At 45.8% G+C, this 24876-nt stretch overlaps 2 protein-coding genes across 4 annotated transcripts in view; both read right to left on the bottom strand.

Annotated features, from left to right (window-relative positions):
• cno (adherens junction formation factor afadin) overlaps window positions 1-21231 on the bottom strand; it is a 47196-nt gene extending 25965 nt beyond the window's left edge. The window contains exons 1-8 of the mRNA XM_084579111.1: window positions 20809-21231; window positions 16474-16666; window positions 15986-16095; window positions 14343-14426; window positions 12949-13117; window positions 10588-10875; window positions 9206-9423; window positions 771-1048 (exon numbers count right to left, since the gene is read on the bottom strand). Coding sequence (XP_084435237.1) covers window positions 771-1048; window positions 9206-9423; window positions 10588-10875; window positions 12949-13117; window positions 14343-14426; window positions 15986-16095; window positions 16474-16666; window positions 20809-20919 — 1451 coding nt within the window. The 5' untranslated portion in view covers window positions 20920-21231. The remainder of the gene's footprint in view (window positions 1-770; window positions 1049-9205; window positions 9424-10587; window positions 10876-12948; window positions 13118-14342; window positions 14427-15985; window positions 16096-16473; window positions 16667-20808) is intronic.
• A 1843-nt stretch (window positions 21232-23074) lies between these two features.
• The window catches only part of stmA (Protein EFR3 homolog stmA), a 31537-nt gene continuing 29735 nt past the window's right edge, over window positions 23075-24876 (bottom strand). For all 3 annotated transcript variants that reach the window (XM_084579114.1, XM_084579115.1, XM_084579113.1), the window contains one exon: window positions 23075-23332. In XM_084579114.1, coding sequence (XP_084435240.1) covers window positions 23141-23332 — 192 coding nt within the window. In that variant the 3' untranslated portion in view covers window positions 23075-23140. The remainder of the gene's footprint in view (window positions 23333-24876) is intronic.

The following is a 24876-nucleotide window of genomic DNA, read 5'->3' as shown; positions in this document are numbered from 1 at the left end:
TTGTTCCACGAGCCTAGAAAGGCTTTCCCCTTAAAAGAGAGAGAGAGAGAGAGAATTTTGCCATCTAACAGCTGTCCACCTGCACAAGAAAGCTGTCCTAATTAAACAGAACTTATTTTAACACAAATTATACCATTCAATCACTTTTATTCACGAGTGCACAAGGGTGCTGGTATGGGCTAGCTGCTTCAAAGTAACAGAAAGAAAGAGCACAGTGACTGGATCCCAGATAAGACAGTTCTGACTAGTAACTCAACAAATGTATTAATTACACACAAAGGGAAGCACACATACTCGTACAGAATGCAGTCCCACCACCCGTAGACTGTAAAACGACTGTAGTAGGGCAATAGTACACTTAAATATACAATTACAGCAGCAGGCTTATTAGTTATTATTCAAAGGGCCCCACTGCGATGACGCAGTGGTTAGAGCGCTCGAGTTCTATGCCCGAGGATACAGGATTGAATCAAGGCTGCAACGGCCACTTTTCGATGGAGGCGGAAAGCAAGGTGCCTGTGTGCTGTGTGATTTCAGTGCAGGTTAAAGAGCCCCAGGTAGTCCAAATTTCCGGAACCATCCACTACGGTGTCTCTCATAGCATGAGTTGCTTTGGAACTATACACCACACAAACCAAACAGTTATCCAAAGGAGCAACTGGTGTAGTTAGTTTCTGTAATGAAGAAATGAAATCATCTAGTCTTTGTGCTGTGCCTTGAACTTCAAGCTATATTTTAAGACTGCCATGATGTTCACTTCTTTTACTCACAGCCGGTGGTCCTCCTCATGTGGTGGCCGGTGGACGTCACCCAAGGCGGCGGGCGAGGCCGGAGGAGGGGCTGCCGTTCGAGGAGGCTGTGCCTGCCAGAAGCGGAACAGGTGACTGCGGCCAAAGCGCACCGAGGCCCCATGCTGCAGCAGCGTGGTGTCAAACACCCGGGCGTTGTCCACGTAGGTCTCTGCTTCCGGCTGGCTGGGTGTCACCGTCACCACACCTTCCGTGTGCGCTATCACACAGTGCCGTGGCAGAATGCCCGGACCTTGTAGCTGTGAACAAACACACCCAAGCAGAAGTTTCAAGCAACTCAATATTACACACCACGCACTCGCATAGCTGCTCCCACTAAACTACAAGGTCATCCTAGACTCACCTATAGGCCTTCATGCATCATAAAAGCTTGATGTAAAAATCTTAAACCCCCCTAGCCCTACACCCACCAACTGCTTACAGTACCCAGCTACTGTCCACGACATGCTCCTGCACCTTATTTCTAGTAATGGGTTATGGATGGCTGCACAAACATGTACAACACAGTTACAGACATGACACAGGCTTACATCACACTGCCCCTTCCACAACACATGCCCCTGCCTACAGTTATTACTATTAGCACTCAGGCTGGCACTGAAATTCTCATTGCTGTACGGGTACGGGTAAGAGTTAGAGCCGGGTGAATAAAAAAATTCTGGCGCAAAACGAATATGAATATTAGAAACTGAGTGTGAATCGAATCTAATATCATTTGAGCACTTTTAAAAAACTGCCAAGTTCAATTACAGATGACATTTTCTGAGACCCACGGCCAAAACCCAAATTTATTAAGGGCTAAAGTCTCAATTCGGAAAGCGTGGCGTGAAATGGTCCATAGGGTCATGAAGAGTCGAACACGACTGAACGACTGAACTGAACTGAGTCTCAAAGATCGCTTAAAAAAAAAAAAAAAAAAAGAAAAAAAGGTTATTTTTGGAAAAAAAGCTTTCCGATACCTACAAAGCTCATTTTCTGTTGCACTGAAATATTTTACACACAAAATTGTAAGGAAGATTACAATACTTCCTAATCTGAAATATGAGCGCAGCTATTAAAATGTTTTTGCAATACAGTCGAATCCGGTTATATCGAACCCGGATATACCGAATTTTGGTTATATCAAACTCACGGAATATCCCCTTGAAGATCCCATGTAAAAGTATCGAACTAAATTTCACCGGTCGTTCAATATATCGAACTCTGCACCACGCACTAGAAAGTGGGCCTTCCCCAAAGACGATCGCATCGCCCTTGGCCGTTTGCCGCGTGACGTTTTCAAGCCACGCGCGGAAGGAATGAGAGGGGACAGTTCGGCGACGGCTGGTCCGGGCAGTGCCGTGCCCATTCCCCAAAGGCGTGCGCATCTGCAGTTGTCGTTTCCCACGCGCCAACACATGACGTTTGCAAGCCATGTGCGTGGGTGTGCCCATTCTTTTGCCGAGCTATCTCTCTCCTTCAGCATGCGCAACGCATGCACCAAGCCAGCTCAGCTCGTTTTCAGACAGACGTCGGACGCTTTCTCCAGCATGTGTTGCGAACCCTCTGCGCACGGCGGCGCGGCGGCTGACGTGGCTATGGTGCCTGCTGATGTTAAAGGGACAGAACACTGGCCAAAATATGTCATGAGATTACGGTGGAGATGAAAAGATCTTGCCTCGTATAGTACAGATTGAGTACTACAATATCAAAGAAAAGAGGCTTTACAATTTTATTTTGAAATTGAAAAACGCATAAAACAACAGAGGCACTATCTAGCGGAGAAGCCCTAGTACTTTAAATGTAGCCTCCCCACGTGACTACATGTCAGCAAAATATCGCTAATTTTCGTAACTGCACATTGTTCTTTTTTCTTCTAGGAGTGCTTGCCATAATTTATATTTTGCGCTCTCTCCAGTGCGTCCTTAAAAAAAAACCACCCCTGCTTTCGCACCGCGAGAGGTATGCTTTCAGGTTTTGCCACTTGATGGCACCACAGTTTTTGCAATTTCGTGAATGAAGCAATGACAGTGCCCCCTAAAACTTTCATCGATGAGGGCATGTGTTATAGTGCCGTAACAGCATTGAGTGTGAAGCTGAAACGGACATTACTCTATGCAAAAAATGTCCGATTACTGTCTGGCGAGTGAAAGTTATACTTGTTTTCGGTACGTCTTTTTTGTCGACCACCAGTCGTCATCGCGGTCGCTGCTCATGGTTTCCAGCATCGAACTACATAAAAACGGGCGCATTGATCGATAAATTCCCGGTAAAAATTTTCTACAGCGTTTCTAACAAAACCGTTATGGAATCGAACATTTTAGACAACAATCTTTCCACTGCGCCGAAAAAAAATCGAGACCTAAATTCCAGTGTTCTGTCCCTTTAAGAAGCGGCAGCTCTTTTTTATTTTTTTTTTTTTGCAAGAGTCATTCTTTCTTATCGTACTGTACGCACGGCGTAGCGGGGCTGCGGACGTTAAGAAGCGGCAGGCTTTTCTTTTTTTTTTTTTTGAGGACGGGGGGGGTGGGGGGTGTTTTCTTTTTTAATCGTTTAACCTTGCATGTATGAATCAGCGAAAACACGCGGTCAGCTGCTGCAATTATGACGCCCGCCCCAAGCGCGGCGTGATAAATCGAACCAGGCTTGTGCAATAAAGCTATCACGGGCACTCTGCCACGTTCGCTCCCCGCCATTGCAGGAGCTATCAAAAGATAAACACTACGCAGCATCTTGGCATGCTGCCAATGAGCTGTGGATGAGACGACCGAAACAGACTGACGCGCCATCGACATGCAAGCGAAAATGCTGGCGATTTTTGCTGCCGCGGCGACACAGAAACCTTGTTTTGAGCTGCCGGGGTGGCTCGAGTGGCGAGAGGGACGCAGTTCCAACGAGTTTGAAAATTTTCGCTCTGTCGCTGCTGCTAGTCGCTTGCATGTGCGCGCCGGCCTTAATGCACGTTTTCTTTTTTTTTCAAATTCTCGGGAGCAAAAGTGGAGGGTGTGTTCATTATGCGAGTGGGTTTGCATCGTAAGTGCCGTCACAAGCCGATTTCTGCATATCGAATTATCGATATATCGAACTATTTCGCGATCTCCTTCGAGTTCGATATATCCGGGTTCGACTGTATACGAGGCAGAGAATTTGAGAGATGCTTGCATGTATGTTTGCACAGTTACAAAGCACTCTTCATTTTTTTCACGAGCCGAAGAGAATTCCTCAGAAGAAGAGAGAAAAAAGTCATGGAGCAGAACTCGCGGCTCTTGCTTTTCTTCTGAGAAATTCTATTCGGCTCGTGACTTGTTTTCGCTCGGTCACGCAAACAACGGCATCGTGGCTCAACCACCGAACGCGCACATAAGAACTGCGCTCTCGAAAGTGCTCCAAATAAATAAATAGACAGAATAATGCGCATAGGCAATGTATACTAGTTCAGAATTTTCAGACTTGTTTTCTAGACGGTTTGTTTTGAGCATATCACCTTGCTTGTGGAACGCATACACAGCAATTGATGCACGAATTTAAATGCCTGTGTTTTGTTGTAATTGCTTACACATGCTTTCCATTGAGGCAGTCTCAGATTTACCGTCTGGGCTCGTACTTTCCGATTAACCAGTAATGAAGCCATATTGCATTCTGAGCATTAATTAGGAGAAGGTACAGTCGCCTACCAATTTTTCGAACGCTTAATTTTCCGGACCTGCTCGACTATTTTGGACTCCGCCATGGCACCGTCACGCACTCCGTAGTGTCAATGTATAACACTGAACACAATTTCGGATGTTTGAAACTTTTCTTGATTGATTTTCCGGACTTGAGTGTCCTAACTAAACATGACCATGGCTGGACACTACAGTGGCAGCGGCGTGTTCTTTAGGAAGCGCGCGTCGCCGCTGCTAAGATTGCTGGACTTGCGAGACAGCATCGCTTTTTTGTTTTTTTGAAATCAACGCAAGCAGCAAGCGACTTACATCCCACCCATGGAGGCAGCCAAACCACAGCTGCCATCACTTTAATCTTTATCTAATTATTCAATAATTAGTTGCTGACAATTAGTCAATAATTAGCTGTAAAACCTCGTTACAAGAGAAACTCAAGGCACCCGAAAAAGATGTCTCTTGTAACCAAAAATTCTTGCCAATTCGTATGTGTGGCAGTTTAGATTCCCTTAACTAAATTCTGTTCCATATCAGTGTCCTGTTTTGTTGCACTAAGTCAGAAACCAAAAAGGAGGGCCTCCTCTTGACTGGGAAGTTAAAATGTCCTTTCAGCCACTATTATCACATTCCTGTGATTGACTTCCCAGTCAAGAGTAGGCACTCCTTTTTGGTTCCTGACATAGTGCAGCAAAACAAGACACTGATATGGAACAAAACTTAGTTCAGAGAATCTAAACTGCCACATATACGAGTTGGTACTACTCAGCTTCGTTGATGAGCATACCTGAGTTAATTGTGTCTCTTATAAATAGTGAAGAAGTTACTTTAGGGACCTGCAAAAGTTGTCCTTAGTAACAGAGTGTCTCTTGTAATCTGACTCTTGTATGCAATGTTGTTAACATGGCAAACATTGGAAAACCAACCATGCCATTTTTAAGGGGGGACGCGGGCTTTGAAAGTAAAAAAATCGCGAAAAAGTCTGCTTTTCAAAAAGTACAAGTACTACTTTTCCTATAACTATAAACACCTAATTCATCGTGGAACTGCTTTAAATTAAATATACAACTGGGCGCGGCAGCTCCAGAGTCGCGAGCGAACGGCAAAAGTACCCAAACTTCGCGCGCGCCATTTCTCTGCCGCTGAACCGAGCGCCGCCATCTTGGTCTTGTTTTGTTTGTGAATGCCTGCCCTATTCCATATTGCCTTTGCCGGCGGCGTCCGCGGCGTAGCAGAAGCATGGCTCGCTTGTGATTGGGGGCCTCACAGGGATTGTTGAGCTTCCCGCGTCTCGAATTCGGGCTGAGATTGGACAAAGTGCGCGCTCCGTGAGAACGCGGGGGATCGCACGACTGCTATTGGCTGCTGCGCGCGCTGACGCGGTGGCCCCTCCCCGGCGCGTTGTCTGCTCCGGCTGCCTACTGAGCTGCCTACTGAGCTGGCGTTCTTTGTGCGCTCGCTGAATCGCTTCACGTTTCACCATTTTGAGATCACCGTGATCATCGCTCGTTACGAATTCTGGTGCCGTGTTTTGCACGATCGGCCACGATGCACGCTAAGAAGTTCAAAACACTGCATATGTCATCGTTCTGTGAATGCCGTCCGAATCGCGAAGCTAGCGAAAAGCGTTGCCAACGGGCGCAGAGACGCTTCTATTAGTGCTGCTTCTGCTACATCACTACTAGACCGACTGCGCTGCCGCTTCCAACTGCGTATCTTTCGCGTCAACGTAAGAAGCCGGCGTTTGAAGCGTGCCTGCTGTACCGACCATATCAACCTCGGCGATTTCGGCCTCCCGTATCGCGTCTGTCATCGCAAGCGATAACGCGTCGTCAGCGTTGTCCGCTGTTCGCATGAAAATGCACTTTCCGAGGGAGTCGGGGAGGTGGAAGCACAACGTGCTGCAGTGAAAAACAAAGTTTAGACTTGAAAATGCTGTTTTAAACTTCAAGGACCATTTTCTCAGAATGAATTTTTTTCATAGTATGGTTGCTTACTCCCGCAGTATTTCTGGAACCGCTAATCAGATTCCCACCTGGTTTTTTTTATTGTACGCCTGAATAAATTTCCAAGGGCAAGACAAGCTCATTTCTTCAAATTATTGAGTCTGGAGTTTATAATAAACAATCAAAATTAGGCTAATGCAAGTCCAATTAGTGGCACTAACCTCAATGCACTGCTAAAATTTTTCAGCAGGAAAATTAAAAAAAAAAGGGCTCTGTCTTGCCCTGTGGTATCTATTCAGGAACCTTCATAATGAATTTCATAGTGCCAACACATTTTGCAAGTTCACCAGGCATGGAACAAGGAACCCATGTGAACCATTCTGATATACTTCTCTAACTTGAGTACAGTAAAAGCTCGTTAATTCAAGTTCCACGGGGCCGCCAGGCCAGTTCGAATTAACCAAAATTCTAACTAATGAAAGTGAGCAAAAATGAAGGCGTTTGATGCCCGGAGGGCACGAAAAACATTTATTTAGCAAAAAAGTCTGTTATCATCTTCTGCTTCTTCTCTCTGAGGGCTACCGTACTCACTCGGTCTTCTAGCATGCGAATGCGACGCAGGGAGTCTTCTTCCCCCTCTTCAAAGCTGAAGAAAAGGCGCGCGACATTCAGCGCTCCCATAACTTCTGCCGCAGATGGACACACGGGCTCTTGCTCCTCGTCGTCGTCCTCGTCTTCTGCCTCTTCTGGGACAGACTGCTCCCCAACAATTTCAGCGACAATGTCCTCATCACTTAGGGCACCGCACACTGCTGCATCGCTGTCTACTCCAACGTAATCATCAAAACTGACGTCCTGCAGCACAGCACGCACAGCCGCAGGCAGAGGCTCCGGACTCCCATCGTCGCCACTTTCTTTCATACTTCCGGCAGCAAAGCCACAGTGGTGGAAGCAGTTTGCAATTGTGGACGGCGTGACCTGCTCCCATGCACGCACCAACATGTGCATTGCTGTGAGCAATGTGATGGTGCTGGTCTTCTGGTTTCCAGTGCACAAAGTCATGCGCTCGATCATGTGGCGCCTATAGAAACATTTGATGTTTCTGATCACCCCCTGATCCATCGGCTGCAAGGCCACAGTCGTGTTGGCGGGCAAAAAGACGAGCCTTGTGGCTTTCAGCTCGGCGTCGACTTTGTGTGCCGAGCAGTTATCCACAATGAGGAGAACTTGACGCTTCCCTAGCTCCATCCTCCGATCGAATTTCAAGAGCCATTTTTTAAACAATTCGCCCGTCATCCACGCCTTGCTGTTGGCGGAGTATTCCGTCGGCAGCGTCCTAATGTTCTTGAAACATCTAGGCTTATGTGCCTTGCCGACAACAAAAAGAGGGACCTTCTCCGTCCCGGTCATATTAGCAGCGACCAGAACAGTAATCCGCTCTTTGCTTCGCTTGCCGCCAGCGCAGCTGTTCCCTTTAAATGTTACTGTTCTGTCGGGCTGGAGCTTATAAAACAAAGCCGTCTCATCAGCATTGAATATATCATGTGCCGAGTAGCTTTCTAAGTACTGCTGCAGAGCACCGCTTTGCCACGTGGCACAAGTTTCTGCATCCACTTCTTTGGCTTCTCCAGACAACACCCAGAAGACAAGATTATGTCTGTCTCTAAAGCGGTGAAACCATCCTTCGGAGGCGACAAAATCTTCCACATTCAAGCGCAGGGCGAAATCGGCCGCCTTCGCCATGATAATTGGGCCGCTCAGTGGAATGTCAGCGCTTCTCATTTCTTTCACCCACGTGATCACAGCGGTCTCAATTTCCGGATACTTGGCTAACCGAAGCCTTCTTCTGTTGCTGGCGAAATCTTCGGCTTCATAGGCATCCTCGATGGCCTTCCTATTTCGGACGTACGTCGACAACGTGCTTGGTGGAATCCCGTGCTTTTTCGCGATTTCCACTTCGCTGGCCTTCCGTTCATCCACCTCGCGTAAAGTAGCCACTTTCTCCTTCACCGTCTTGGCACAGTATTTCCCACGCGAACACATCTCGCGGACACAAGCTCACAATAAGCGGCGTGCAAAACGAGGGCTCACGAAATGCAACACGAAACCGTGGTCGATAACACTAAAACGTCGTTCCTCGAAGGAGTCGCGGCAGGAAAGACTGTTTAGTACTTGTTCCAGCACCCTAGCGGCGCCCCGATGGTTGTGCCATCTATCATTCTGCCGTGAAAGCTTCCAACGATGGTTTTTAACAGCGCCGCTTGGCGGCGCGCAGTTCGAATTATGGGTGGCGGCACCAATTTTTGAGTGAATTAACGAGCTGTTACGCGCATAGACTTCTATGCACTGCGGACCGGACCACGATGACTATTTCGAATTATCCAAAATTTCTAATTAACGAGTTGTGAATTAACGAGCTTTCACTGTACCAATGTGCGCAGCTCCATGAAACTTTGCAGTTATTCAAATAGCTGTGCCATGAGTATACCCTGAAAATTTCATTCAATTATCTCAAGAAACAACGAAGTTGGTATTCAAAGGTAGCCTCCCCCCTTAAGTGCCTCTTATAAGCGAGTGTCTCTTGTAACAAGATTTTACTAGTAAGCTTTGAGACATTTTAAACGCACGCACTGCGCAGTATCCTTGTGAGCGAACTTGACCTACGCCTAGTAGCCACCACAACTGTGCACGTGCAATGATGTCACAATTACGCAATGGGCTTTCGCCTCTGCACACTTTAGATCGTCAGTGCCCCTTGAATTCCCCCCCCCCTCAAACTGGGGTCGGTGGAAAGCTCGTAAGTGGCACCCACCTGCAGGCCCTGATTCCCTGATGGTGCGGAGCCCACTTCGGTCATGTGGAGAGGTATCGGGTGACAGGGGCCTGGCGGTCCACCACCCTGGGGCACCTCCTGGAGGAAGGGAAGCCCTTCCTCCGGGGGCACAGTGCCACCACCGCTCGGAGCCTTCTTCTTGCGCTTGCGCGGCTGGTAGTCGGCCGGTCGCCGTCGAATGTGGAACGACAGTGTCCCTGCAAGACGGAGGAGCCCGATGATGACAGGATGCAAGATGCAAGCAAGGATCACAGGCAGTATAAACAGTGTACGTGTTCGTTAAGTAAAAAGTCATACTCCCATGTCCAGCACGTCCTATCCCAGGTATGTTTTGCTTCATCATGTGAATGCGTGACAGCTGTGCAGGTAACAGTCGCATTACTATCCAAAGGGAGACGTATTGCTTGAAAAATGCCACAATCACACACGACTCATCTTCCCTGTCGTGTCACGAGAGGTCAAGAAAATAATGCACCACATCTTTGTCATCGCAAATACAAACCAGCCTCGAATCAATATGCAAACATTTTTCGTTATTTCACAATACTGAACGGTACTCACTCAGTTTAAGACAAGCTTTAAGGATCCAGAAAATCTGTTCCCAACAGACGTGTTCTTAAATATATGCAAGCACGCTAGATGTGTCCAAATGCATATTATATGAAAATAATAAAATAGCCTTCGTGAAAGAGCCAAATACAGAGCACAGAACCAGCACACATTACCCTACTTGAAAATGGCATGTCTAGTCTTCTTTTTTAACTATCATTTTTCTCGTTGTATCCTACAGCAGCTCATATTTTTTTACGTTTTCTCATTTTAGTGCGTTAGCACTAGAGCCTAGATTCACGGATCTGAAGATTTTAGATTTTTTCTTCTTCAAATCTGTGGTAACTCAGCATTAACAGTTAATCAGTGTAGAGAGTTCATTATAGCAAGGTCAACCACTAAAACAGTTTCATCACAATGAGTTTTCAAATATATGTGCTGCAATAGGAACGGAAGTGGAGAATTGAGAAAAATGTTTCTTAGACATCGAGGAATTCGCTAGGAGGAGGCTCGCTACACCCACTGTGCGTGTACTTAAACAAGCGAAGATGTTTAGTTATTCACAGACTATAGGATTTAATGCCCCAAAACGACTCAAGCTATGACAATCCCCTATGCCTTGCGTTTTGCCTCTGTTTAAAAACAGACACTGTGGCAGGTGTTCAAATCAAGGTTGCCCACTCAAACCACTACTGAGCCACTGTGGTGAGGCACAGGCAGAAATGAATATTATTCCGTAGTGCACTAGAAGGGGATGCAAGACACACGGAATGCAGACTGAGAGAAGACGGCGGCGGAGGGGTGCACACTACCTTTCATGCGGTTGTGCTGCCTCTCGATGGCCAGGGGGCAGTCATCGTCGTCCAAAATGAACTCCTTGAGGCCAGCCGTGGGTGGGTCCTGGGGGCTGGGCAGGCCACCCGGTGGTGGGGGCACCAGCACCTGCACCAGGCAGTACATCTGGGGCTCCTCCTGCTCCAGGCCGTACTTGACCAGGATCTCCCGGACCACGTGTGATGCGGTGTCTGTCGTCGATAGCAGCAGCGTCTTGTAAGGCACGTCCCGGTTCAGAGACTCGCCAAAGATGCGCAGCGTGCCCCCTGGGAGACATTCAGGTGAGTTGAGCCACACCAACAGGAAGCCTCAACAAGTAACAAAACGGCACGAAGAAATGCGGACGTGCTGCGTTGTGTTGGATTTAATGGTACATAAGGAGCCACAATTTAATGGCATGTAAGCAGCCAAAGCAATAAATCAAGTGCAAGACACGGGACATTTTGAAAAGCCTGTGTGTTGTGTTAATACAGACTTTAGGGCTTTAGCTTTCAGACAGCTACAGTTAGCCTAAGACGAATTCGCTTCTTCTGAAAAACCTCGGAATGCAGAAGAAATCAATGAGGGCATTTTCACCTAAGAGAAATAGTTGCCGTAGAGGGACATGTTCAAAGTAATATATAAAGCAAAATGTTTTTCTCCTTGCTGTCTGAAGTTGTCTGTGCAAGAATAAAATGTGGTTTACAGCGAGTTCCTCTCATCCTCTTTTACAGAGGGGCTTGTCTTGTTTTGTCCGCATAGTAAAACATAGTTGTATCAAATTTCGAAAGCCAGGAAAATGTTCAAATTATCTAACAATCTGGGTTATCGAATGACCCTAAAAAAATTTTCATGAACCATTTGCAACACGAGCAATTCATCTGGTGAAAGATGGAGATGGTTGCTCAATTTTCAGATAGGACTAGTGCGGAAACGGCTAGTTTCCACATTTAAATCGATGTCTTATTGCGTGCACACTGTTCGGAGCAAGAAAGGAGGAGGACTGCTAAAATCTAAGGGCCTACCGCATTCCTCATGGAGCAACATAGTGGAGCTCCCATCATTACTGCGCCACACCCATTAAAAGTGGCAACGTCTCCTGTGAAGAGGTTTTACAGCACAAATAGTGGACGGCACATGGCGATTGTGCAGCTTATGCACACTGCAAGGAATAACCGACGGAAGCATGTGGATGAGAGTGGAGGGAATGGCTCAGCGATGTTTGGCATGGCCGGCTGGATAATACAGGCTAGTCGAGCCACCATCGCTGCGAAAAGGTGGTAAGCTCAGGAGAGCAAGGCCAAAACTATGTGGTCTAACTGTTCTAAAAGAAGAATCTGTCCGTACAGCATCACACCTGCCATCGCGCTTATGTCAGAGGTGTACTGCTGCATTGAACTAGTGTTTTGAAACAAACTATTTCGACGATCATGTGGGCAACCTTGGCTTATTCAAATTATGCGGGACCCGTGCAGTCTGAATAGGCGAATGTGACGCCATAGGCTTTCATAGAGCCAGCAGTTCAAACACCAGGATGTCCAAATTAATAATGGTCAAATTAACGAGGTTTTCTTGTTGCAATTTATGCGGAAGGTGCATGCGTCCTGGGCAAAGATAGCACAGAAAACAAGGATGAAGGAAACACGAGAGCATATCACACGATGCATCCTTGACTTCAATGCACGATAGTGATGCACCAATAGTGATAAGGAAAATCATGTGAAGGCGAGCAAAACTATGGGAGAAAGAGAGCCTCCCAAGTGATCAACACATTTTGTTTTCAGTGTAAGAATCAAAAGAAAAAGCCACGCACATAAACATGTCCCCACACCATGGAACAACAGCTGCGCTGCAAAAGCAGCTGGACTGCACACACTTGTGCATAAAACTTCCAACACAGATACCCCTATTCTTTCTACATTAGAGCTCACAATTCTCACAATGTGCAGCCACTGAAAGCAATTTGGCAAAATTCATTTTTGCCTGGGAACCTTTCTCTACTCAAACATTAGTCGAAAGAAACATGCCAGAGTCCATGTCCCTTAGCAAAAAGAATGAATACAATGTCTAGTGACAGTATTGGCCGAGATTAAAGTCAAACGAGGAGCCTCATAAAGCAGTGAATTACAATGTGTATTCAAACACGGCGACGAGCTCCAAACTATTTCTGAAAAAGCTTATGTTTGTCTACATCAAAAGGCCCCATGAATTGAATGAATCCTTTTATCCAAATTTTCACGACCCCTTTTCTGCCGACCCACTACCCATTCACTGCAGTCGGCAGGAATCGCACAAGTCACCTGTCCAAAGACGCAGGCTATGCATGCGTCATGTCCCCACAAAAAACAAGCTTCACTTGCCAGCCTCAGGGCTTCCCTCCTGTCGGAACTGCTGTAGCTTGCGCTCCAGCTTCTGCTGTCTCCGCCGTCGCATGACAGCCTCAGGATTCGAGATCGAGCGCGTAAAGCTAGTCTCCGGAATCTCCGTATAAAGCTTCTCCGCAATGCCATCTTTCTCTTCAGTTTGAGCCTGCAAATAATACCATGGAATTAAAATACAATTATGCAAGTACTAGGAAAGCCTACACAGGGTCATATTCTAGGAATTTTACTGGCAAAAGCAAGCAAACAAACAGTTCTGCTTGGGTACCTCTTATCTAGTTAAATCTATAGCCCGGAATAGCAAGTCTCGGAGGTATGCAACTTTCAAACCAGCAATGCCAACTTAAAAGAGTCAAGCTGGAGCAAAACTGCAAGAGCATAGATGAATACTGCACTCGGTTCCATTTCGCAGCTTCCGTGCTTCAGAGCATGCAATAAGCTTTTTCTCCATGCAGTTATATATACTTTCAAGACAGACATTTCACTGCTCCTTGCCAAGAAGCAGCATTCAAGGCCAATTTCTTCCTTTTTCCCTGCAAAACCTAAAAGCAACTAACTACTTGAAAATCATTTCAATTAAAAAAAAAGCTATAGCCGTGACTTCTAACATTTTGTATAGTCGCCGACAGATTTTTCCAACTTGGCAAGAGCCGGGAAATGGTCCAGATAACCGAATAATTGAGCAGTCTGAAAAAATCAGCTCTAGATACAGTGAAGTTCACCGCTCACAGAGTGTAGTTTGTAAACTGATAGTAGAGAATTATAGCATAGCGTGATCTACTAGTGTGATTAGCTTCTGCACGCTGCCTGTGCAGATTTTATACAGTACCCTGTTCTATACAGTGATTTTATTCAGTACACTGTCCCATTTCCCCTGCTACACCTGTCCTATTTTCAATGCGATCTTGCTCTGTTAGCTGGCCACTTCGATGACGAAGAGTATACCGTTATTGCCACCGCCTCAAACGGTAACAATGAACAAATAGCCAAGTAGTCTGTCCGAATGACTCCGTTTAAATCCAAGATGGCACCTTCACAGCTGTGAAGAGCAGTGTCCACATCCTGCTAGGGAAAAAAAAACCTTTCGACCAAAAAACGATCTTTTCAGTACAGAAAAACACAAATTTTGGACATAGCAGAGTCTGAAATATTGGCCCTGAATGTGTAAACGTTTCCATCGGCTGCGTGAAGTTTCCCAAAAGAAGTCCAATTGCGCGCCTTGCTGCATTTGCCCCTACTGCATCAAAGGACAAACATTTCATGCAAACAGAGCTCAACTTTCTTTTTTTTTTTTCCAAGTGCAAACCTTACATCAGCCTTGCCTCTGAAACGTGCACTAAGAGAAAGAAAAGAAAGCAGCCGCAGATGCTCACCGCCTCCTTATTTTTCTTCTTCTTGTGGTCCCTACGCGAAGGCTTGCGTCCGAAACGCAGTGACTCCACTTTGAGCGTTGGCAGCTGTGCAGAGAAAGAAGTCATTAGTTAAGGAAACCACCAGGCTTCTGAACAAAAAAAGTTCATAGGCAAGTAAGATCACAACAAGCTTAGTCACTGAGAGAAGGATTGCAAAACCACAGACAATGAGCAACTGTAGGCGCCATGCCTTGGCAACACAGAGATCCCTCGTTAAGTTGTTAAGACGACGTGTTTTCAGCAGGTGTTTTCCGGGCAAAACATCCAGACACACAAGTGTAGTGCTGGCTGTAAGTAGTTTGCTTCGGCTGAAGTTTAAAAAGAGTGGCTAAACAATTATGAGAAGATGTAGGCATATATTCTAAACCACAGCCAAAGTATGTCTAAACTGCCACTGTACTATAGTTTGGCAATTTGATGCAAGAGAATTGCAAACAAATTCAAACTTGTGGGGCTGACAATTGTCACACTATGAAAAAACACAAACAAAAAAACACAGCCTATCAAAATCGCGTTGCAAACATAAGTACTAGTATGCCACAGCAGCTCTTCCAGCAATGTTCTGAAGTGATAGAAGGGAGAAAAAAAATTATGGGGGACACTTAAGCTCAGCCTTCAAGGGTATGCCACAATAGCGGTAAGCTACTAATCTACCATGTTAACTAGCTAAAGGTTGTAGGTGAACCTTCGACATATAAAGTTATAAAGTCCCACATTAATTGAACCGTATAAATGTGCCTGCGTGACTTGGAGGCAGCGAGCCCAACTCGGCATCCAAGAGCCATGGAAGGTTGGTTCTTACTCAACCCTTCCGCCTCAAATGAGCAAGCTGAGGTGGCAGCTTCTACCAACTTTGTGACATCACATAGCCTCGCGGAGTCGCACAAACCATAGGAGAATCAGTGCTCAGTCATGTCAGCTGCCAGTTACCGCCTGCCAGCATCATGCCTGTGACATTTAGTATGTGTTGCGGGGCTAGTTGGTTCATGCTTGTAAGCGTATATAAGCGTAACAGACACGACACAACAGGCAAAAAAGACAGAACAGGGCGCCCTGTTCTGTCTTTCTTGCCTGTTGTGACCTCTCTGTTGCGCTTATATATACGTTTACAAGCGAGATTACTTTGCTCACAACACAGACATTGGATTTTCTGCAAAATGTCCGCTTTAATGCTACTACTTTAGAAGAAAGCCTTTAATGCAGACTGCACTAAAAAGTTCGGGTCAGACAAAAGCATTCACTTCAAGCAGCGACGTCAAAGAAGCAGTGACATAACACAGAGTAAAGCGGAAATTCGGGTGAGTTGGTACGAAATTTTGCTCACAGCACACGCGGACGGGACGAAAGGACTGTGTGTGCTATCTTATTCGTTCGTCCCGCCCGCCGTGAGCAAAATGATAGTGACATAACTTAGGTTGACGAGCATAAACTGAACTGTTTGTTAGCAAAGAGTGAGGCTCATGCCACACACTTCACATAACCACAGCATGCAGCTCTGGGTATAAAGTCAAGGCAGACTCATGACCAGCCATAATGCTGAAACAACGAAGCCTGTCGGCAATAAGTGCAAAGTAAACCAAAAGCATGACCAACGGATAGCTCACCCGAGACTTGTGGTCCATGCGTCGGAACAGGAATCGGCCCTCGCGGTCATCCTGGTGCCAGTTGAGCTGCACCAGGAGAGGACGTTCCTCGGCACTGAGCTTGCGCTCCTCTGTGGAAGAAGAGTCGAGTGACCACCAGAGTTGCAAAAATATGACGGAGCGAGCCGCCGCGATACAGACGAGGAAATGCCCGTCCTGTCAGTTTGCATTTCGACTGTCCTCATCTGCTGGCACTGTCTCGCTCCACAATGTATTACCAACAGCCCCAGCCGGCATCTTAACTACCAAATAGACCTACTAAATGGAAAGAATTAAAAAGTGAAAAACAGGGAAGTTTCACCATCTGGAACACTGAGAAATGATCGAGGCAAAGCTAACGGTTTGGCAGGTAACAAACTGCCAGAATAGAGTGCTGGATGCACCTTAATCAATATATAAAAAAACTCAGACGAAGGCAAGGCAAACACAGGAAACAGCTCAAGCATTACCTCCATTTTCGTGTATTTCGTACAGGGCGTAGTCGGGCACCGACAGCATTCGGATATCCGGACGAAACTTCTCGATGAGTGTGCCGATGACATCGCTGACAGTAGCTGTGCTTGAAACACGGATGCATTTGGTCACAACTTTTTGGTCTGCATCTTGGAAGTAGAAACGCATCACCCCATGGAACTCCAAGTCCTGAAACCATATTACGGACGAGTCACCAACTTTTAGGAACATTGTGGCAATTCGTCAACATAAAGAGACTTGAAATTGCAAAACCAAGCGACGGTCATGAAAATGACTATAAAGTAGTCACAAAAACATAGTTTCTTTTGTTTCCTCTTTTTTGTAGCAAAAGCTACCCTACTGTAGGTTTTCAAGGTGTCGGCGTGGTGCCATAGAAGACTGACAAGAAAAGAAAAAGAGAAAGAAGTAAAAAAAAGGAGTAAAAGGGGAAGAAGAAGTAGATGAAGAAGAAGAAAGATGACTCGCTGGTTGATAGAGGCCAACGAAAACAGCGAGTAGCTAGGACAGAAGGTTTGTTCGAACGTTGTGACGGCGGCACGTTAAATCCAGGTGTCCGCAGAAAAACTCACTGCAACACTGAGCTTTCTCTCTATTACTAGGTTGAAGCCATGCTTAAACCTCCACAATTTTTTTCCCTTTCATTAAGGGTATACAAATAGTACTTATTTCCAACTGAACTAACTACAAGTCGAATATTTGCACCAATATATGCTACTTGTGCAGAACAACGAAGCGTCAGTGACGGCTTCGCCATACAATGTGATAAAGTATGGAGTTAAAACTACAGCTGGTAAAAGTTTCAATACTAATCTCCTCTAAGATGTCTCAACATCGGGTCTGTAAACGTATGATCGTCAAGTTGTGTGTTAAGGAAAGTTACTCTTTACTACTGATGGCGAAAGAGAATAAACCAGAGGTACACCTCAGAACATCGAACAGGCAACAGGCACGGCATCAGAGATCAGGCATCAAGGCAGGGTTTTCAGACTTTTTGGGCCCTACTTTGAGAGCAGTTGATGAATGTAATTATGCAAGCTGGCTTTGAACCTTGTGTTATTTGAAAATCACTGGAAATGTTGCGAGTGTATTAGATGTGTTTGGAATAACTTTGAATATAGTACACTATTTGAGTTACTTGAATGCTCAAAGAATAGGAAGATATTCGATTAGATATTCAAAATTTCAAAATATTTGCATGCCCTTATCTTTGAGGCAATGTAATGCTATAGCAACAATTTCAGCCTTGCAATTAAGTGTGCACAACAGCTGTAGGATCACAAAGCCAGTTACTACAGAAAATAGCTTAACAGAAAATGTGACCGAAGACAAGTGAATCTCACTGGGTCAGAATACTATCCAAAGGAACAATCTACCTTGTCTAATGACATGTGTTTGCTGCACAGTGAACCTTTTCATGGAGCCTTACAACAAATCACGTAGCTACTGACATGTGAATTTAACCAGGCATTTGATCTTGGCACATCAATGATCCCAACTATAATGATGGGGCCTAAACTCCTGTCACTCATTAAGCTTGAACTGCGCAGGAAATCCAAGGTGATGATTAAGAAAAAAATGCAACATTATCAAGAAAGTGCCAAATTATATCTCTGAGGTGACAAGTCTGCAATAAGAATAAGACTGAAGCTAGCTGCAACCACATCAGACAGAGTTTGAAGTTTGGCCACAGCATCTAACATCCTTCAATGCGCAGCTCAAGTAATCAAGGCAATTTTGTTATTGATTTTGTTGGTATCTAGATGAAAATATTTTTCTCAAACTGAGTTTCTTTCATCTGGTAGCTGTTCCATGTTTAAAACAGTGACTACCAAAAACCTCGTTTATAACATTATAAAGCTAGAAGCTTAAGTAGCATCCAACTTATAATGAAGCATAAGATAGCCACCCTCCTTCCCATGCTAACATTAGAAATTAAACCGAATTTTGGTTATGATGCATCATTCATTCATGACACTGTTGTATAATGGCTAATGACAAGGACTTCTCTTGTGGGTATACTCTAGGGCTTTTAGAGTTCATCTTTAGCCCATGCTTACTAGTTAAGTAGCTAAAGTGCATGAAAATAGAAGAAACAAATACAGACAAGAAACGCTACTTCCAAGCACCGACTCAATGTTTCAAAATCATGTGGTCTGTATGCAGTGAACTTCCAGAACAGCACTCATTAACACTTCTTTCTGGGAGAGTTGGTTCATTTTGACTATAGCAAAAATTTGAAACAGCGCTAACACACACAACCACAAAAGCTAGACGAACGATGTGACAAAAGCGCTGTGTTTCGTCGTTCGTCTATCCTTTGTGGTTGCGTGGGTTAGCGCTGTTTCAAATTTTCCTATATTCCAGAACAAGCGCATGCTTTTTCATATACAATCACCGCATTGGCAAGGCCTGTGGCACACTGCAGTCTACTAGCACACCTTGAATGTGTTCCGACACTAAAGATGCTTAGGACAGTGCATCTATGCATGGTAGGGGCAACACATCCATCAATGCAATGCACCACTAAATGTGACATGCAAATGGAAATGCCACTGAGTGCAGCTGGTCTGCATGCAAGATGCCACGCCATGCAAAAGTTCAGATATAGCCGACGTTCAACGTTCTGAGGACAGTTCCCTTCACTGATCACTACAGCATTGCTTCGCACTGTGCAACTTGCAACTAGCAAAACCACCCAAAACCACTAATAATGTCCCAGGTTTATAGCATAGAAATGCAACAGTTACAAGACATGGCTGTGAAGTCAGCAGAGACATTATGCTTATCAATACTGGAGAACTTCAAGCCACACTTGAGTACATCTAAGTGGACAATCAAGGAAATGTTTCTACTGTTTTGTATCAAGGATGGCAGAGATGTCCTAAAGGATGTGAATAAAATGACGATCAATCATCAGCCAACAGCAGGTTCACTGCAACTGAGCATAATTAGCAAACTACAGTATGGCATAATCATGACCTTGCTATTCTGACATGGCTCAAAGAACGACAACAATGTGTAGCAACCACACAAACAGGCAGGCATGCTTTTCATACTAAGTTTCCTCGCAGCTTGTCAGCAGAAACACAGAGTATTGGCTTTCTTTTTCTGTTGCCTTCAGATTTAAACTAAGCAAAACGTTGATACGTTGATACAGTAGTATCGTACTGCATCACAAGAACAAAAGGTTTAACGTCCCAAAGTGGTTCAGGCTATGAGGGACCGCGGTAGTGGAGGGCTCCGGAAATTTCAACCACCTGGGGTTCTTTAACATGCTCTGACATCACAGTCGCCTTCATTGAAAGGCGGCCACAGCAGCTGAATGTTGTAGCATCAAAGATAAATATAAGAACAATAAACACGAAAACTATCATGCGCCTTTATCAACCGAATGCGGAACACGAGAAAAAGACAATAGATGTATCAAGGAAGGCAATTAGGTGTAACTAAGAAGACAGCAATGGGCATGTCCTGTTGCTGTTTTCCTGTCTGGCCTTCTTTCAGGAAGATAGAAAATACAGTTTCTTGTGTAGCAAGCAAAAAACATCACTTGAAATTGACCAGTTTTACGGCATACAACTATTTTAGTGCCAGTGCCGTCAAATTGGCACATCCCAATGCAGTTACGAACACTCTGCAGAAGAAGCTGCCCTGATGAACATGGTGACACGAGTCACTTTAAAGTACTTTATCGGAAGCTAGATCGAGATAAATAGCCTCTTTTAAAAGAGCTCGTAAAATAACATGTTGGACTAAACAGAAAAAAATGCACTGGCAGTTTCAATGAACGAACCAAAACGATGAAGATAATGCGGAAGAGACGTCTCAATGGCGTTATGCAATTACTATGGCAGTTACAGTCACCTCGAAAGAGCACATGTTGGGTCGTGCGCTGACACGTTTGCGAAGTTGTGGGGCGCTAAAAGTGCTAGGAGTCCGCTAAGGAACCGTCAACTTCCAGGCTCTACACTGCCACGAACCAGCCGGATTGTGGACGACGCTTCGGGCGCCGAGCCGCTAACGGTAGCTGTCACGCCAGAGTGCCCGCGCGTACTGCGATGACAGTTGCGTCGTCGACACCGGCGTTGACAGCGAGGTCTCACAAGTGCCGGAAACCGCTTTGAAAGGCGCTATTAAGGCATCAATTCGGCGTAATACAAGTGCAGCGGGGCGCCATCTTGACGTGACACACTTCACGACTCGGCCCAAAGTTGGGCCCTGAGACACTTGACACAAGAACAGGCACACTGGCCGAAGACGACACTCCCGCGCTACGCGTGGACGACTGTAGCGCACTAGCACGTATTTACCTCGTTCGGTTCACTTAGTTCGAAAAGGTCGAGGCGATTGGCATTCCATTGGTTGATGGTGTTTCGCAGGTTGATACGCTCCACGGCTTTCAGCTCTCGCTCGGACGCCATCTTAACGCCTTGCAGCGCGTCTGGAAGGCAAGACCGTTGTCCCCGCGTCCGAGACACTTCACGTCACATGGGTGAATCGCTGGCCCCGATGGGTTCGGGTTAGGCACCCTGCCTCCGTGTCGCTGGGCGGCCTGTCAACTCCATTTCGGCTGCACTTTCCGCGAACAGGTAGCAGCAGCGCGCAAGTGCGGACCCATGGCGCTGGCAAAAGCCCCACCAAATTCCTCGCCGTTCACGTGATTTCCGGCTTCCGTCGACTCCACCCTTGAGCGCTTCTTCGGCTTCGGCTGCTAGGCGTCGGATGCCTCGCGTTCGTTTTCCATGTGGAAAATTCTTGTGCGCCAAGCGATTTGGTTGCACACGTTCATATGAACTTCGTTGTCACTATAAAAATCGTGTAGTGATTGTTGATAAGGCCAGGCGGAAGTCTTGGCAGATTCGAGCACCGTTATCAATTGCGTGCGGCGTCGTCTGCTTTTGCTTTGTGTTCATATCTCATCGATGCTAGATACTAGAGATATGGCCAGTCATTGGGGTCATTCTCGCCAAACGAGCAGCAGAGCAGCTTCCAAAGTAGGTACACAAATAAAGAACGCAATTTCACGATCTGCTTTCACCTTAATATTAACTGTCATTATAAGTCGTGTGGGTACGCGCACGTATATATTTCATGATATCATTTTCGAACGAAACTTTAAATACTTTCGCAGTTGCGGGTGTCGTTCTCCCCAGAACGCGAACGAGTTATGATCGGAGGAGCTGGTAAAAGAGGTAAAAGCGAGGCGTGGGTGTGATTTGAGCCGCGCCTATGCATGCCGATGCGGCATATAAACAAGGCTCGCACTACCTCTGGCTGGCCGCCAAGGTTAGACATGGTGAGCCATGCTTATAGTAACCCTTCTGTTGTGCGTCCCCGCTGCCGCGCTGCCGTTAGCGGTCGAAAGAATGGACAATGGCACCATCATTGTGTCCCAGTCGGTCGTCGTGTCCCGAGACAAGACGATAAATATTAGTAGCAACGTAATTATCCGAAACAGCCGAAAACCAGCGGCCTCCTCCGCGGAAAATGCGTCATCTACCTCAACGCCTCCAGAAAAAACTACTGCCAACGCTAGAACGATCCTTGCGGCATTCACGAGGAACGCAACCGCGAAGCCTGTTAGAGAAACCACAGTCAGCAGTTGGAAAGGGACTTGGGTCGAAATGTCGAAAACGCAAGCGCGCCACAAGACGGAGCCCTTTGAAACTACTGTGGAAAGTTTTCTTGACATCTTCAGAAAAACGGCCGACTTGACTTCAAAAAGCTCAAAAGGGACGTATACTTTAGTAAGTGTAAAGCAAAGTTCAAGCAGTCGTTCAAAATTTATGGCTGGCATTGCAAAACTTTTTCAAAAGAGAAGTACATCCAAAGCACCAAGACGTCTTATTACGGCGCCTTTGCTGGCCGTTGAACTGCTCCGTGACGCTTTTCAGATTGACCAAGGTTGGGTGCATCGAGAGAGAGTTCGAAGACATGTTTTTGACACAATAGAAGTCAGCAATGCAACAATAGAACAACCTGTCTTAGACTTGGATAAGGATACAAGGGTGGTGCTTTTGATTCTGATCGCAGTGCTGCTTTTAGCACTTTCTTCAATTATGTCTTACCGACCTACCGTCGATCACCCATACTGCATCAGATTAAATCCAGCGGGACCTGTTCTCTACAAGTGTGTTCCCACTTCTGATTGCCAGGATGGTGCTAGCATTTATTGCCATAATCTGGAGCCTCGTGACAAGAGATTCATATCTCTAGTACATACAAAGATATTGGTTTCCCGAATGGTGCATCGATTCAAGAGCCGCCTGAGCCAATATTCTCTAGTTTCTGTGCCAGGCATGTCTGAAAACCCTCTGCTTGTCGGGGACGCCAGTTCATATATTCACTCCCGTACACAATCGGAAAGTGGAGAACCTTTCATCGCCAACTTTGTCGTCAAGGACGTGCCCCAAACAGTATGCAAACTCTTGCTCAAAGTTCAGCTGCAGCAGAAGTCTGACCTGGGAACCGGCACACCTTCACAAGGAAGTAAGCTTTGACCTTAGTAGGTCAATGCACCCAGCATTACTCAGGACCGTGACTTCCACAAGCAAGACAGTGCACAGCAGAGACCAAGTAAACAGACTCTTATTCTTTATTGCACCGTACTTGTGGGGCCACAGAGTGGCCCCCATGTGAGAACTAGAAGACAAAAAGCTCAGGGAAGTTGATCTCATAAACTGGGGCTGAATGTGAGTCCTGGGCCAGGCGAGCATCTAGCGCATGCTGACTGGTTGCTGTGCCAGTGTGCCTGCCTGTCGACACGTGACCCGTTGCCATCGGGCCCGGCAGCTTGCCCAGGATCTCCTTCAGCTTGCCCTGGAGGTCATTAGCCTGCAAAACCCGGAAGAGCACATTAAACGTGCGTGTACTGAGCAAGAGGTGCACACTGCATTCAAAAGGAGAAAGAAACATTCTAGAAAATTTGTTTCCATGATCGTTTCTCCCACTAGGCAGAGAAGCTATTTCATAGACCCCCTTATTACAATTTATTTTGTATTGCATACAGAAAAATTGTTTCAGTAATGTTTTCCTCTGCTTACACTCCTTTAGCACTATTTACTCCCTATTACAAAGAGGGAGTAAATGAAATGATGCTTTCCTGTGCTTGGTGTGGAAACTACTCTGTAAACTCCCTTAGTACCATTTACTCCTTATTACAAATAGGGAGTAAATTAAGAATTCACTTCCCATTACTCCACAAGAATGCCCTAAACATACTCAAAGGAAAACAAATTTCTTAACTCACTCCACCAACAACAATTTCCCACTTTGAGTAGTTAACTGACTGTCTTCACTGCCATCTGCTAGTCATTCTGGTCAGCTTAATTGGTGAATTGTTTTAGACAGGCAGTAGCCTTGGGTTCAATCTCCAGGCCACGATAAATATTCCTCCCACAACGAAGCGTCCGTTAAAACTGTACAGTCTTCCTTGTAGACTTAGAGCTGTATTCAGTGCTGCCTGCATGTCTTCTCACAACCAAATCGTCCAGCACAAAAAGAACAAAAGGATAAGTTAAGAACAAAGGATCTATGAATAGGTGTGCGTGCGCAAACTACAGCAATTTTTTTCCGCATGCGGATAAGAACAACCAAAGCACTGATACGCTGATGCCTTTCCACTCAGCTGAAAAACTAGAGATTTCCATTCCTTTCATTCAACCAAAGTTCAGAGGAAACTGCCGTTGTGACGCATGCTAAAAAATGTACTGTGTATTTATGATTCTGCGAACAGACTATGCACTGGTAAATGAGCACATGGTGCAGCTTATTCTTTTGTCACCAATAAAAATTTCAGGCCAGGAATGCAACTTACACCATGCAAGAGCTTAAAATTTCGTTAGGTACAGCTGAGGATGTCATGCTCAATGTTTTAAACAGGCACTGTACGCTATGATGTGTAACTTTTTTGGTGTGTGATTTCCTTGGCACAGCAACATATGTGTCACGTGGAATGCTGAATGAAGTAAAGCAATTGGCAGTAACAATTACTATAACACATCAGTGCTGCAAAAAGCGGTAAGCCATATGCTAAAACATATAGTACACAAGCAAACCAAAGACTGTCAATGTGGTCACTTTATTATCTTCGCAATGTCTGTTTGAATGTGCCCTTCGTGCTGCGAGCCAAAGTTGTCGGTGGCAGGAGGTCGGTATGCTTCAAAAAAGTGGGCGGGCTGCATCACACCCTGCACAACGGATTCAGGCTGCCTTGTACACACGACACTCGCGATAAGTGATAGCATTTGCTGTTGGCATAGCAGTGCTATCAAGTGCTAACCGCATGCGGCGATATGCAGCGTGATGAGCTGAGGGCCACCAAACCACTGTCACTTATCACGTGATCCGGTTTCTAGGTTAGCACTAAATTTTGCTCG

This window comes from Amblyomma maculatum, chromosome 9, assembly GCF_055883805.1.
Source record: "Amblyomma maculatum isolate TAMU_Amacu chromosome 9, ASM5588380v1, whole genome shotgun sequence".
Lineage (NCBI taxonomy): Eukaryota > Metazoa > Arthropoda > Arachnida > Ixodida > Ixodidae > Amblyomma > Amblyomma maculatum.
This window is presented reverse-complemented; position numbering and strand designations above follow the sequence as displayed.